Here is a 16,264-nt window from a genome sequence, read left to right as displayed (position 1 = left end):
AACCATCCGTTGCTAACCCAAGACGTACATTGCGAGGTTTTTCAGCAAACCATGGATACTCGATGTCAAATTTCTTCCATTGTAAGGAATCTGCAGGATGCGAGAATAAGTTTTCATTTTGGTCTCTTTCAGTTTGATGCCAAGACATATCTTTGGCAGTCAACTGGGACGTAAACAATCTTTGAGGTCGAGGAATCAATAGAAAACGTCTTAACACTTTTTGGGATACATTACGTTTATCGGATGTCCATCTTGACTCGTAACATGCTGGGCAAGAGTCAAATTCTGCATATTGCTGTCTGTAGAGAACATAATCATTTTTAAAAGCGTGGATGATATTATAATAAAATCTTAGCCCTCGTTTCAATTACTTCGCTTCATAAAAATTACGAGGTACTACGTTATCATGAGGAAGAGCCTCTTTAAATAATTCTAGCAACATGTCGATGGCCTTGGCAGAAATACTACAAATAGACTTAATATGAAGCAACCTCACTGTGAAAGACAACTTGCTATGACGAGTGCACCCCTCATATAATTCTCTTTGTGCATCCTCCTACAGTCTTGCAAAATTATCATGTCCCTCAAATGATTGTGCAGATGTTCCTTCTCCATCTCTCATCCCAAATATTCCTTCCCGCAGATCATCTAACATCTCAGTCATATCCTCTTAATTATCATCACTGTCATCAGGATCATCCACATTAATGTCGTCTATGTCGATGTCGTTACCCTCCTCCATCTGATTGGTCTGACTACTAAATCTAACTCCTTTGGGAAATGGTTCGTCATGTAAGACCCAAGGTGAGTATTTAGGATCAATTCCATTTACAAATGAATGATCCTCCACTACCACCAAATTATAATAACTAAGATTTTTGCACAGACATCTTATAAATCCTCAACTGTCAACACTTATGCGAGTAAACTCTATAAAAAACTTCACTCCTTGTGCATACTCCTTATAGTCTCGCCCAAGTCTATCTCCCAGTGGCATCCAACTTTTATCCATTGTATGTTTTAACACTTGTCGAATGTCTATAAAAAAACACCTAATTCATGGGATAAACACTATAAAAAAAATTCAACTTTTATAAGGTAGTTGATCATATCCCATTCGAGAAACTATCATCTATTTCGCATATATACTCAGTCCTAAACTCTAATGTTAGTACAAATTTCAGCAGCATTTCTCTACAATTCTCCAAGTATGCTAGTCACAATAAGTCGTCAACCCTATTAATGAGCCGACAAACTTACAGACGACATACCTGAAGAATGTAAGGAATCTCCAAACTAAAATTTTAATTGAGTAACACAAGAGTTTAAACTGAATATATCTACCGTATAGATGATAGAATCTCAAACTGTCCACTTTAGACAATTCAAGAGTTGTACCCAAACATTCTTTAAGAAAATATTTGGCCACAACTCTCGAACGTGTTTAAGGTTGAAATACATATAAAAATGATCCTAAAATTCAAAACTGTCAAACTCCTAATACAATTATACAATAAAATCACATTCCAAATCACAAATATATTGCAAAATTACATTCCTAATCACCAATATTATAAATATTTTATAAGTATTATACATTAATTTAAGTATTAACAATTACTATGTTATATTATATTTTAAATTTCTAATTTAATTTTATTGCATAATATTTTGTAATTATACTATGTTATTTTTAATTAAATTTTTTATAAGTATTAAACATTAATTTAACTATGAACAATTGCTATGTTATATCTATATTTTAAGTTTCTAATTTAATTTTAGTACATAATATTTTGTAATTATACTATAATGTTTTGTAATTAATTTTTTTATAAGTATTAAACGTTAATTTAACTATTAACAATTGCTATGTTATATCTATATTTTAAGTTTCTAATTTAATTTTAGTGCATAATATTTTGTAATTATACTATATTATTTTGTAATTAAATTTATTATAAGTATTAAACATTAATTTAACTATTAACAATTACTATGTTATATCTATATTTTAAGTTTCTAATTTAATTTTAGTCCATAATATTTTTAATTATATTATATTATTTTTATTTTGTAATTAAATATTTTTTAAGTATTATACATTAATTTAATTATTAACAATTACTATGTTATATCTATATTTTAAGTTTCTATTTTCATTTTAGACATTAATATTTTATAATTATATTATATTATTTTATAATTATATATTTAATAAGTATTATACATTAATATAAGCAATTACTATATTAGGGACAAAACATTTGCCACAAAACATAATTTTCACAATTACAATCTCATAAAATGTATATTAGCAGAGTGCCCATTTTAAATGGGATTGTACAAACACAACTATACCAAAAATCTTAACATAATTAATTAAAAACTATAAATTATCAAAAATCTAAAAATTATAAATATTACCTCGAATTTAAGCAATCTAAACAAAAATATCAATCCACAATACCTATATAAGCATAATACATATCATGAGAAAACCTAAATAATGTGCAATAAACTAACATTAATGAAACTCGAAATACAAAAAAACATAGAACAAAAAAAATAATACCTTTTATAAACCTCTCCTCTCTCTCTCAAGAATCCCTTCTCTCACTAAGTCTGTTCCTCTCTCTCTCCACAACACTCTCTCACACACAAAATCATCTGTCGTGCTCTAATAAATTTTTATCAACTGTGAAAATGAACTGGAGGTTGAGGTATATGAATCGATGAAGTCCCGTTCGAACTGGACATTTACGCATTCGAACACGAAAATTTCGAATAGGCGCCAAATTTGCCGCGATTTATTTAACGTTAGAACGTGCAATTTTGTTGTTCGAACTAACAAATCAGAATATTTCTTGGCATATTCTTCAAATGTAGACCAGCTCAAAGGGTATTTTCTTAACACTATTCGACCAGTGCGTTCGAATGACAAATTTTCACGTTCGAATAAACAAACATTCAGACTATTTGGCACGAAGTTTCCCTCTAAACACATTCCACGAGATAACAACCGTTCGAACGGAACATTATTGGGTTCGAAGTAATCACAAAATATTTTAATATTATATAGTGTATAATAACTATATATTATAGCAACTATTTTATATTATAATTGATAATATATAATGTACTACAAGTCTAATAGTTAATATAATACTTATACCATATACTAACTATTAATATATAGTACTTATTAATATATATATACTTTTGGTCTTCTAATTTTGCACTATATATTATATAACTTACTACCTTGTAATATAAAATCTAATAAGTATAGTTATAGTAACTTATAATAGTAACTAGTAACTATGGTAACTATAGTAACTAGTTACTATAGTTATGATAACTTGTATAGTTATCATAACTTATAATACTTGCACTGTAGTAGCTATAGTAACTATAGTAACTATAGTACTTATGATAACTTGTATAGTTATCATGACTTATAATACTTACACTATAGTAGCTATATAACTAATAACTACTATATATATTAATTATTTTCACTTGTATAGTTATCATAACTTATAATACTTACATTGTAGTAGCTAAATAACTAATAGCTATTATATATATATTAATTATATTAACTTGTATAGTTGTCATAACTTATAATAGCTATAGATATATAGTAACTATATATAATACTTACACTATAGTAGCTATATAACTAATAACTACTATATATATATATATTAATTATATTAACTTGTATAGTTATCATAACTTATAATATTTATACTGTAGTAGCAATATAGCTACTATATATATATTAATAATATTAACTTGTATAGTAGTCATAACTTATAATAGCTATAGATATATAGTAACTATATATAATACTTACACTATAGTAACTATATAACTAATAACTACTATATATATTAATTATATTAACTTGTATAGTTATCATAACTTATAATATTTATACTGTAGTAGCAATATAGCTACTATATATATATTAATAATATTAACTTGTATAGTAGTCATAACTTATAATAGCTATAGATATATAGTAACTATATATAATACTTACACCATAATAGCTATATAACTAATAACTACTATATATATTAATTATATTAACTTGTATAGTTATCATAACTTATAATACTTACACTATAGTAGCTATATAGCTACTATATATATATTAATAATATTAACTTGTATAGTAGTCATAACTTATAATAGCTATAGCTATATAGTAACTATATATAATACTTACACTATAGTAGCTATATAACTAATAACTACTATATATATATATTAATTATTTTAACTTGTATAGTTATCATAACTTATAATACTTACACTGTAGTAGCTATATAACTAATAGCTACTACATTTATATTTATATTAATTATATTATCTTGTATAGTTATCATAACTTACAATAGCTATAGCTATATAGTAACTATATATAATACTTACATTGAAGTTATATAACTAGTAACTATAGTTAGTGTTATAATATTATATAAACTATATGAGTATAGTTATCATAACTTATATATAGTAGTTATATAACTAAGCCATTGTAATTATACTAAGTACTTAGTATGTACTTAGTATAATAGAATAAATATATTTACAAATAATATACTAAATATATTAATTAAAAGTATTATAATACTATTATTAGTTTTTTTTATACTTTTGTACTTTGTAATATTTGTATTATTATATATTACTATTAGTAATATAATTATAAATATATTAATATAATAACTGTTCGAATGAATATTTATCCAGTTCGAACGAGACGACACGGTCATTATAGATGTAGTTTGAATACAATGAAACAAAACTCTCTCATTCGAACCAGTAATTGCTGAGAGCCTCCGAGTTCGCCCTTATCTCCGCCGTGAAAACCGCTATTCAACCACCGTAGCAACCCCACATTTGAACTTCTAAGAGGTATGGGTCAACTCTGCACCTCTATTGTTTAGTTTTTTGCACGAATGGGTTGTGTTTGGGGGATATGGATTTCAAATCCGAAATCCACCCATTTTGGTGTATTCCGTAGAAATAATATCAAAATAATCAGTAGAAATGATTGAGCTTCACTCCTTAATCATTTCTACCGATTAAAACAAAGGATAACATCTAGATAGGAAGTTTTTCAGTCCAGAGCTGAGTCGACTCAACCATGGCTGTTTGGCTTCTTCTCGTTCGAACTAACTCTAGTCCGTTCGAACGCTCAGTTGCCAAACAACATTATTTCTGTCCGAACAAAATAAATTCGTTCGAATGAACAGAACAGTCCATTTGAATAGATTTTACTAGTTCGAACAAAATATGTTCCGCTTGAACGAATTATTTCAATTCAGTTCAATATACTATAATTCTTCAATAATATAATTTAAATATTATGGTTAATTATATTCTTACTTTCCTTATGGTTAAACAGTATATCAATGGCATCCAGCAGAAGAAAACATGCGAGAGATCAGCCCAGCCAAAGTAGTGGAGTAGCTTATGCTCAAGAGACGAGACTTATACTTGTCGAGCATCTAGTCATTTTGTCTGACTTCTCCGATCTTTCATGGGAGGGACGAAGCATATAGTCCATCTTCACAAAGCGGAGATGGATATTGATCTTTGAGCAACGGGGGACTGCATATCCAGAGATGGTCGGTGAGTTCTACCGAGCCATGGGAGAACTTAGTGCTGATACTCTGTTCTACACCCTATTGGTCCGGGGAGTGAGTATTAATTTCTCTCCTCACATTATTGTTGAGTTCATTGACATCCTGCGCGTGGTCGATGCATATCCCGCAGCGGCTACATGGGGACCAACGGATACACCATCTGATTCCGACACACCTGCCGCATCCTCCACGCTAGCCCCGAATGTAGATTCAGATGCTACTTCGGATGGTAGTGAGGATGATGATCTTCCTGATGATGGTCTCACAGACGATCAGGTGCGTTAGCTAGTGTGAGACCCATTGGCTCCTCCATATGATGGGAGCAAGGTGATCCGGCAGGTCAATTGTATAACATTTTTCAGAATGCTTAATTTGATTGTTGGCTATAACATTGATCCGAAAAAACACAAGACTGATTTCTGGATTGATTGAGCCAGATTTTTGCTGCGAATAGCATGGGGGGATCCCATTGATCTGGCATTGTATTTATTCCTCCACATTTGTTCGGAGTCACGCTTGTCCAGTGGAGGTAGTCTACCATTTGCACTGCTGATATCTAACCTTCTACTCCAATCGGGGGTTACAGTGTCGGCCACTGAGCAGAGGTCGCCACAAATAGCTTCCCTTAACAAGATCACATTCAGCAAGCGCAATGGGCACTTGCAAAAAACTGCACCATAACAACCTAGTGATCCTCCCATAGATCCAGCTTCTAGTAGTGCTGTTGCTGTTGAGAGACAGCCTCCTGGAGCTACTTTGGATCAGGTACAAGCTCTATTTGTAGAGTTCGTTGAGCCTATCATAGAGAAGCTTAGGGATCTGGAAGGATATATTAAAATGTTGCAAGAGGATGTTGAACTACTAAGGACCCATTGATCATTTTAGTTATTATTTTACTTTTTTATGTTGTATTGAACATTATATATTTGAGATGTAATTAATGTATGGTTTTTATTTTTCGTGTTTACTACTTTGTTTATTTTTTTCATTTTACTTGTCGTTCATGATAATATAAAAAATGATACTATTTTTAAAGTTATATTTATATAAATTTAACATAAAAGTAGTCACTATAAAGTTTTGAAGTTAATAACATAAAATTAATTTATGAATTTATAAATATTTTAACTCACTGCAAATCATAATATATAATATATACACATTTTTATATTTTGAAAATGATAACAAATTAATTGAAAAAATGTCCGTTCGAACAAGGAAAGTTAAGTTCAAACGGTAATTAACTTTCTCCGGGAAAAAGAAATTAATTTCCCGCCAATATTATTATTCAAACAGATTATATACTGTTCGAACGGACATTAATTCCTTGTTCGAATCTATTTTGTTCGTTCGAATGGTTTTCCTTTTTTGAGACGATTTTGTTTGTCACAAAATATCTTGTTCGAATGGATATTGTTCCGTTCGAACGAATTTAGTTGCTCAGGCATTTTTGGAATTTCGTCTCCAAAAATGACTTTTAAGGACGAAATTTGTATTTCGTCCCTAAAAATCAAATTTCTTGTAGTGATATCTCTTTTCTTAAATTTTAAAAAGTAAAAATAAGTGTGGTGTGTGAAGATAATAAAAAATTTGTTATTGTTATTATTATTGTACTGGCAATTGTTTCGTGTCTTAGCATTAGCCATGTATACCAGAGTTTTAAATATCGTGTCATACTAGCCGGTACGATTGATATTTACTGTGTCGGGATAGTCATTGGTACAAGAAAGGTATGTGTTTCGTATCGGGTCAAATACTGGTCGTACCAGTGCGTTTCGGTCAATACCGGCTGGTTTCAGTGTACCGGCCGAAATTAGTGGATTTTTGTATTTTTAGTATACTTTCGTAATTTTCACTCAAATTCTCATATTTGAAAACTATTTTCTTAATTTTTTTTAATCCCCTTTTCTCGAGAACTGAAAATCAAATCTCTACTCCTCTTTTCGTGATGAAGAAGAGTGATTATTTTTTTTAATAGTTAGATTGAGAACTTAGAAGTATTATTGAGTTTTATAAATATGTGTTTTAACTTTTTAAGACTTGCATTGATGTTATTTTAAAATATAATTTATACATCTATAATTAATTTATCTATATATAGATTATCACAAAACGGTACCGATACCAAAATATTATTTTCTAATACCTTAATCAAAACGGTCATCGAAACAGTATTCAAAACTTTAATATATATTGTAATTATTGCAAGCAATTGTAATATGCGTCAACTTTCTGTAGCAACTTTATTTTATTAATGAAGTCACTTAAAAAAAAAAAAAAAAATAGCAAGCAATTGAGCCCTTTCCAGTTCTGGAGGAGGTGGTGTTTAGTGGAACTAAACGTAATTGGGCTGCTTCTTTATCGGATCAACAAACACAATAATAATATCAAAATGCATGGGTTAGTTTTCAAGCTAAAATCGGTATTTCTTTTGCCTTATGGGCAAATGTTCTTTGGATATGAAAAAGGTGCATTAAATATAGTCCCATATTGATACCTTAATTTTTGGGTGACTCGTGGAATCGGGCTTGATAACAATTTCAAGGAACTCAACTCTAAATATAATCTTGACCAATCTTTTTAGAGTATTAAGCCCTAAGACGAACATATAGCATGCATCTTAGATATGTTTATCATGGGAAACTGGATTTTGACATGGCTGCACTGGTTTGAGGGAAAAAGATCATCCTAATTGGTTCATTTAATATCCTTGTTGATGCTAACTTTACCCTTACATATATTGACAAATTAAGAATGATGGTGATGTTTGTGGTAACACTTTTTTATGAAAATTATCTGAGGTGATCAGGCAGTGCCTCCTGAAAGTCTTGATCAGGATCTGTTAACTCATATGTTCGATGATCTATTTGAAATTCAATTAGTTGTCTTCAAGTCCAGCATTTATGTTCGAATATCAAAACCGGTGTTGCTGAGTTTTTAATTAAATCTGTGCCGTACAACAGCTTCAGGAAGCACTTCAACCGCATGAAGATTCTCAATAAAATGAACATGGAATATAAATCATAGATCCTTATTTATTGAAAAATCACATTGGGATATATGAGACAAGAAAAATGTCATGATAATTAATTACAAAATTAAATATCTTGAATTAGATAAGGATAATTTCATGAACATTTGAGATTTGAGAGCTTCTGAATATAAAAGTTATGTGCCTAGGCCGGGTGGAGTTGTTAAAGAATCGTTGGATTGGAGCCTTTTTGGTGGAAAAGCGAAGGATATTCGGACTTAGATCTCTTAATTTCGAAGGTATAATCAAATCAACCCTATATATGTTGTTCTTTTATATATCCTATGTCTGCCTTCTAATCGCTAAGAAGCCAGACTATTATTTTAACTTTTCTTTTAGTTGTATTCAGGGCTAGCTAGAGCGTGTTGGGCGTTGCGAGGAATTAAATATTTCTGCTTTGCAGCTCACTTGGACGCTGTTTCTGAGCAATGGAGACGAAGATGATCAAGGTGCGATTTTTACAAGTTTTTGTTCTGTTTTTAGATTAGTTTTGCATTTGGTTACTGAGAGCACGCAGGTTGGGAAAAGTGAGAGGGTTAATTTGTTGTGTTATAAAAAGTCTCGATCGGCATCTTAATGCTAGTTCTTGATCATGTGGCTCTACAGATTAAATTTGGAGATACTCTCAAGCGTATGAAAGTAGATTATGATTTCTACGGACAAGTGGAACTTGATATGACTGAATTGAGGGAAAAGATCCATCGTATGTTTAATATCCCTGCTGATGCTGACTTTATCTTGACATATGTTGACGAAGATGGTGATGTCGTAACACTTACTGATGATGATGATCTGTCTAATGCGTTTAGACAGTGCATGAAAGTAGTGAAGATCAATGTCCAACTGAGCAACAACAAATTAGGTGTTGACTCCTATGCTCAATCTGGTGGAAGCAGCATTTCTACCCAACGTCCTACTTCTCTTCAAACCCAGCATCCATATCCGAAGATCAAAACCGGTGTTGTTACTGAGGTTTCAAAATCTGTGCTGCAACAGCTCCGGGAAGCACTTCTGCTACATGAAGCAGTTTCAAAGATTTCGGAGGATATAATTTCTACAGCAGTCTCTGATCCAGTGCTTGTTGATTTAATATCAAAGACCACACAGACCTACCTCAATTATCTGGATTCACAAACACATTCTCGTATGGATTCAACAACGCAGAATGTTGATCATGACGAGGGGGACGAAGGTGGGTGCCAATGAACCGTGCAAGAGTTTGGTTTTACGCTAGCTGACAGAAAACAACAAATCCAATGAATATCAAGCTGCGTACGTGCTGTAATAGATCTCACAGTGGGAAGAAGGATTAAGTTCAAGGCCCTTGGGCCTTTACCATATGGTATATTACCATTACTATTATAAGTTAATGCACTATATATATATATATATATATATAGTAGAAACTTGGTGTTTGTAATTATGTAATGATTTGCTTTTTCTCAAGGGCAACTTGATAGCAGTGTGCCGCGAAAATATAGAACATGAACATGCCATGTTTTGCTACTCATTATAATCCTCACATACTACATACCATACTTATTTTAATTTTTTTATTTATTTTTAATTTTTTTAATTTTATTTTTCTTAAACTAATTAAGTTCTTTTACTTATCATCCATATACTACACATTTGGTAAGAGAAAAAAAATAAAAAATTATGTGTGGTGTGTAGTGTGATGATGATGAGTAGAATTTCTGATCTCTCTCTATATATGTGTGTGTGTGTGTGATGCATGTATTGTATTGTATTGTGTTGTATTGTACTGTAGATAATTTGGTGATTTTATGTTATTGTGCCTTGGTTTTCACATTAACAATATCCATGACGTACATGCTCTTGCATACAAGAAAATTGATAGTGTCATCCGTTCGTCAAACTTCACATCTGAGCAATTAAAGAAGCCATGCAAGAGAACATTTTAACCCCTTCTTCGCAACCGCCCTATGTCTCGGTTTTATGGTAGACTCCAGACCAAATGTAAAGAATGCAACATAAACAAGTCATCCAAAGGCCTTTTCATCTCCATTTGCAGTAATCAAAATTAAGTTTCATGATATCAAGAGTCAAAGCAAGCAGTTGGGGACCCCGACAATCATCGTCCTCACTTGTTCGAAGGAGAATCCACAAAACATTCAAACTGAAGGTTAAAATAAATTTAAAAAAAAAAAAAAAAAACCTGGTTCCGGATTTAGAACCCGGATTCTTACGAATTCCAGCCCGGGTCTAACCCGAGCTAAACCGGTCTGGGTTCCAGCCTGGATTTGAAACTCTAAAATTGTAATTATGCTAATCCAAAATTGTAATCGTGTAGCACCTAATCATCTATACAAAATGATTACTTTATTATCACGAGAGAAAATAAATTTCATAATAATCACAAAATTAAAACCTCGAATAATAAAAAGATAATGATCAAATTAAATCATATTTAACAAATTTGAGAGCTGTTGAATATAAAAATTAGATTACTACTAGATATTGTCTTAAAATGTGATAGGTCCCAACACAGAATGATAAGTGAATTATTTCTCTTCGGATGAGAAAGTATCGCACGGTTTGAATAACAATTGATTTCTTGATGCCTTTCATTGATAACTTTTGGCTGCTTTAATAAGCAAAGCCATGTACAAGAATACCGAAATAAATGACAAACAAACTACCGAAATAAATGACAATATGCAACTAAGTAGCTAGTAACCGAAACACACGACATGCACGTAATAACATGAAAACAGAGTATACAACTAACGAAGTAAATATGCAGAAAACATCCTCTAACTGCCTATGACCCAGTCTACGAAGCATGCATACCACATACGAGATCTTCACGTAATGACCCAATCTACGCTGCATGCATACGAGGAGATCTTCACGTAACAACCTCATCCTTGATACTTGGGATTTGGCTTTAGTTTCTCTTAGACTTTCTTTGCCTATCAATACTCCCCCGTTAAGTGGATCCTTGTCCTCAAGGTCCACAGTTGGAAACATATCTAGCAACATTTTTGTAGGCTCCCAGATTGCCTCTTCGGCTGGAAGATGCTTCCATTGCACTAAACTTTTTTCGACAAATTTATTCCACTGCACCTCCTCCTTGGTCAGCCTCCAATGTCTGTTGATCAGTGATGTCCTCACATACCACGTTACCCGCATGTCCTTCCAAGAGTAACAGTTGGGGTCTTTGGCATCTATGCCCGGCTGTAAAACGATTATTGCAATGGAAACAAAGGCCTTGTGCTCTCCTCCTTTGCATTTCCTCCCATGATAATCGCCTGATCAGATCAGCAGGTGCTGCGGGAGCTACACGAGCTGCTGGTTGAAGAGCTAGAGGATGCTGACTTTATCTTGACATATATTGACGAAGATGGTGATGTGGTAACACTTACTGATGATGATAATCTGTCTAATGCGTTTAGACAGTGCATGAAAGTAGTGAAGATCAATGTCCAACTGAGCAACAACAAATTAGGTGTTGACACCTATGCTCAATCTGGTGGAAGCAGCATTTCTACCCAACGTCCTACTTCTCTTCAAACCCAGCATCCATATCCGAAGATCAAAACCGGTGTTGTTACTGAGGTTTCAAAATCTGCGCTGCAACAGCTCCGGGAAGCACTTCTGCTACACTTTCAAATTTTTCGGTGGATATAATTTCTAAAGGAGTCTCTGATCCAGTTCTTGTTGACTTAATATCAAAGACCGCACAGACCTACCTCAATTATCTGGATTCACAAACTCATTCTCGTATGGATTCAACAACGCAGAATGTTGATCATGACGACGGGTACGAAGGTGAGGGCCATTGAACCGTGCAAGAGTTTGGTTTTATGCTTGCTGACAGAAAACAACAGATCAAGTAATGAATATCAAGCTGCGTACGTGCTGTAATAGATCTCACAGTGGGAAGAAGGATTAAGTTGAAGGCCCTTGGGCCTTTACCATATGGTATATTACTATTACTATTATAATTAGTTAATGCACTATTTTTTTTATTTTTATTTTTTTGAATTAAAGAGAAGATAGTCACATGTCCAACAGTAACCCCTACCCAAATTAGTTAATGCTATATATATATATATATATATATATATATAATGATTTGTAATGTAATGATTTGCTTTTTCCCAAGGGAAACTCAATAGCAGTGTGTTGCGAAAATATAGAACATGCCATGATGATATAAATATATATATATACACACACACACTATAATAAATAAGATTTTTTGGAACAAAAATTTTCGTCCCGAAAGACTGGCATTTTGTCCCAAAGTATATTTTGGGACGAAAAAAATTATCCCAAGTTCGTTCCTATAAAACTGTTTCGAAAGGTATTTTGGGACGAAAATTACAAATTCGTCCCAAAAAATATCTTTTGGGACGAAATTAAGGTAGACCGTTCAATCTTGTTCGAACGGATTTTGTTTTTAGGACGATTTAATTCATCTTAGAAATCCGTTCGAACGTTGTAAATAATGTTCGAACAATGAGGAACTGTTCGAACGGGTATTTCATGGACGATCGATCGATACCAGTCCGTTCGACCAAATACACATGTAGAAACTTTTGAACAAAAAAATTGATGATCGAACACAAATAGTGAATTTTCTGTTCGAACGAGTTCGAACGGCGCGCAATTTTTTACCGTTCCAACTCTAACTTGCGATGTTCGAACGGTTGTGTCCAATTTATATATGTTCGAACGATTGATGAGAGTTCGAACGGTTATTATTTTCTTGGACAATACTTAAAACCAAATAGATATTTATATTTCAAAAATACATTACAAATTGTTTAATATAAATAAAACTAATCTAATAAGTCAAAAATAAATAAATAAAATACTAATAATACTAATAAAATTATCAGTACATGATATATAATTGTTCAATATGCAAAAACACTTCTAATAAAATTCAATTGTTTGGAGGCCTGAATTGTTGCATAAGCATATGCATTTGAAGCTGCATCTGTCTTTGTTGTTCTTGCATTTGGAGTTGCATCTCTCTTTGTTGATCTTCTTGTTGTTTTATGCGCATCTCCATGTTTGCTTGTTTCGTCAATTAAGCCTCTAACTCCTGCTGTTTTGCCATCAATTCTTCGATCCTAGAATTTGCATTCTCTAACGCAATGGCAATAGTGCTTGACGTTGATGAAGAGCATGAAGGCTTTACACAACGACCCAAACCTCTCAAGTAGCCCGAACATTGACCTAGAACTTATGTAAAAATTTCACAACATTACTTGTTGATGAATTATGATCTAATGCAGCTTCAGCACGGAGGGAAACTATTTTATCCTACACATAACATATAAAATTATTATTGACACAATAATTTAAATATGGTTAATTAAAAGAAATTATAATATTTACATAATTCTCACGAGCATCAGGATGAGTCCACTCTTCATTACTATTAGTATGTGATACATCATATAATTTTGTTAAATCATAATTGGTGTCTGACTCTTTCTACAAGAGACATTGTTAAGATATAAAGTTTATATTAAAAAAAACTATATAGAATAAAAAAATAAAAAAAATACATTACCAATTTTTGAGAGAGGATATGAAAAGATCTTGAGTCTGCATGATGATGAATTTTTAATTTCGATCTATTCGTTTTGTTTATAGAACTTCGATCCTGCATAGAAGTTGTAAAAGTTAGTAAGTGAAAATTACAAATATAACACATAAAGAATTCATTTAATTTACCTTATATGATGGATCCTCAAACATGTCGCAAAGTTTTTCCCATTCTTCAGGTCGGACATCCTAAAAAGGATGCTGGCGTGCATATTCCTTGTTCTCGTACTTCTTGTAATGCTCGTGACACCTCACCTTATACTTGCGAAATGCATTACACATTAGCTCTTCAACAGTCCTATGCTCCTCTCTCCGACCAAAATTTAGTTCAAAATCATCATTGAAAAAATATATACACAAAGATATTATCATTTAAAATATTAAATAATATCAATAAAAAATTATTATTTAAATATTACGTACCAAACAACGCTTATTTATAAGCTCTTTCACATCTTGCGGGATTTTATGCCATGAACTCGTAGCCAAAGGTGCATAAGTCCATGTAAGAGCACCCACATGCGATGCAAGCCAAGCTGCTTATTGTCCCTCGCCTTTAGCATGTTTGTCAAGAATGTTAACCTTAATCTTACCTACTTTACGATATTTTTTCAATGTCACGCCTTTTGTAGTGCCTCGTCCGTGATGAGATTGTACTATTATCTCTATAAAATAATATTAGTTATTTACCATATATCAATTATCATCATATATCTTAATTAAAAAAATGAGTATTAGCTATTTACCTTATTCCGTAGAGTCAGTCTCTAATGGTGAGTCAGATGAAGAGCTAGGAACAGGTGGAGATGGGATGCGAACTTCCTTCCTCTTTCGTGGCATAATTGCGAGATACTGTATAATGTAAATACAAAACTAATCAATCATCTGTATCAGTTCTATCTATAGATTCGCTCTCATCATCTGTAGATACTTAAGATGAGTCAACACTTTGATCAACTGTCGTCTCAACTATTTTAGTCTCAATATCTTCTCTATGTAATGGGATCATCTCATAGGCTCAAATCCACAAATAAGTTAAAGGCAAGTTGACTTTTTTGATATGCTTCTTGAATAGAGGGATCACCTTATTCTTCATTTTGTCCCTCCGCCTCAGGGATAACGTCATAAATATTTTTAGAAGAAAACTTTTGTACTACTTGCCATTGATTTCCTAATTGAGGATCGTCTAACTAGAATACTTGAGATGCTTGGGAAGCCAAAATAAAATGATCATCTTCATATATTTTTTTGATGTATTAATACTAAAAAGAATATTCATCCTAGCACTTTCCCCTTCGATGATTGCTTAAATTCCACCAATCACACTTAAATTTATAAACCACAAGCTCCCTCACATATCTCATTCTAATTATATCTATGATGACTCTATAGAAATCAACATTGTCTCCATCATGACTCCCTTCAACAAGGACACCATTATTTTGTGTTTTCCTATAAAGTTCTTGATCAATTGTGTGATACCTACTTCCTCGAGAAATACATGCAGAATATTGAGCAGCGCATCTCAAGGGGCCACGCGCCAGTACATATAGTTCTTCTGATATATCGTTCGGATTACTTGCATTTATTTATACAACCTATATATTAAATAAAGTATAACCATTCAACCGTTAACAATTATCTCTATTTAAAATATGTTAGTGCAAAATTGCATCTGTATTAATATTATTACCGGTTGTTCGAACCATTTCGGGAACTCCAGTTAATGTCTCTGGTCTATATCATTTACTCATAGTTCTTTTAGCACGTTAATATGATCACTGAAATTAAAAATTACCAACAATAAGTATATTCATATAGTTGTTTAATAAGTAAATTCAATGATTAATTAACAATTAATTTGAACTTATTTCAAGTGGCTCTCTATCTGTGGACAATTATTTAGCACGTACTACTGAGCTTTCTCAAACTCTCTATCACACAAATCATAACCACGCTGAGCACCAAGTGGACGTAC

At 32.2% G+C, this 16,264-nt stretch overlaps 1 protein-coding gene across 7 annotated transcripts in view; it reads left to right on the top strand.

The window, feature by feature from the left end:
* The first annotated feature begins 8,894 nt into the window (after window positions 1-8,894).
* Window positions 8,895-16,264, top strand: part of LOC121235103 (protein NBR1 homolog) — a 36,446-nt gene continuing 29,076 nt past the window's right edge. For 2 of the 7 annotated variants that reach the window (XR_005934513.1, XM_041131346.1), the window contains exons 1-3: window positions 8,962-9,146; window positions 9,304-9,732; window positions 12,348-12,421. Coding sequence is in view for 6 of the 7 variants with exons in the window: in XM_041131346.1 (XP_040987280.1) it covers window positions 9,126-9,146; window positions 9,304-9,732; window positions 12,348-12,421 (524 nt within the window). In the remaining variant the exon portion in view is untranslated. Of the gene's footprint in view, window positions 8,937-8,958; window positions 9,147-9,303; window positions 10,144-12,347; window positions 12,679-16,264 lie in introns of those variants that run through there. The other 5 variants (XM_041131342.1, XM_041131347.1, XM_041131345.1 and 2 more) reach the window with 5 other exon arrangements.

The sequence above is a fragment of the Juglans microcarpa x Juglans regia genome, chromosome 6D, assembly GCF_004785595.1.
Source record: "Juglans microcarpa x Juglans regia isolate MS1-56 chromosome 6D, Jm3101_v1.0, whole genome shotgun sequence".
Classification (NCBI taxonomy): Eukaryota; Viridiplantae; Streptophyta; class Magnoliopsida; order Fagales; family Juglandaceae; genus Juglans; species Juglans microcarpa x Juglans regia.
The sequence above is the reverse complement of the archived record's forward strand: the minus strand, read 5'-3'. Positions and strand labels throughout refer to the sequence as shown.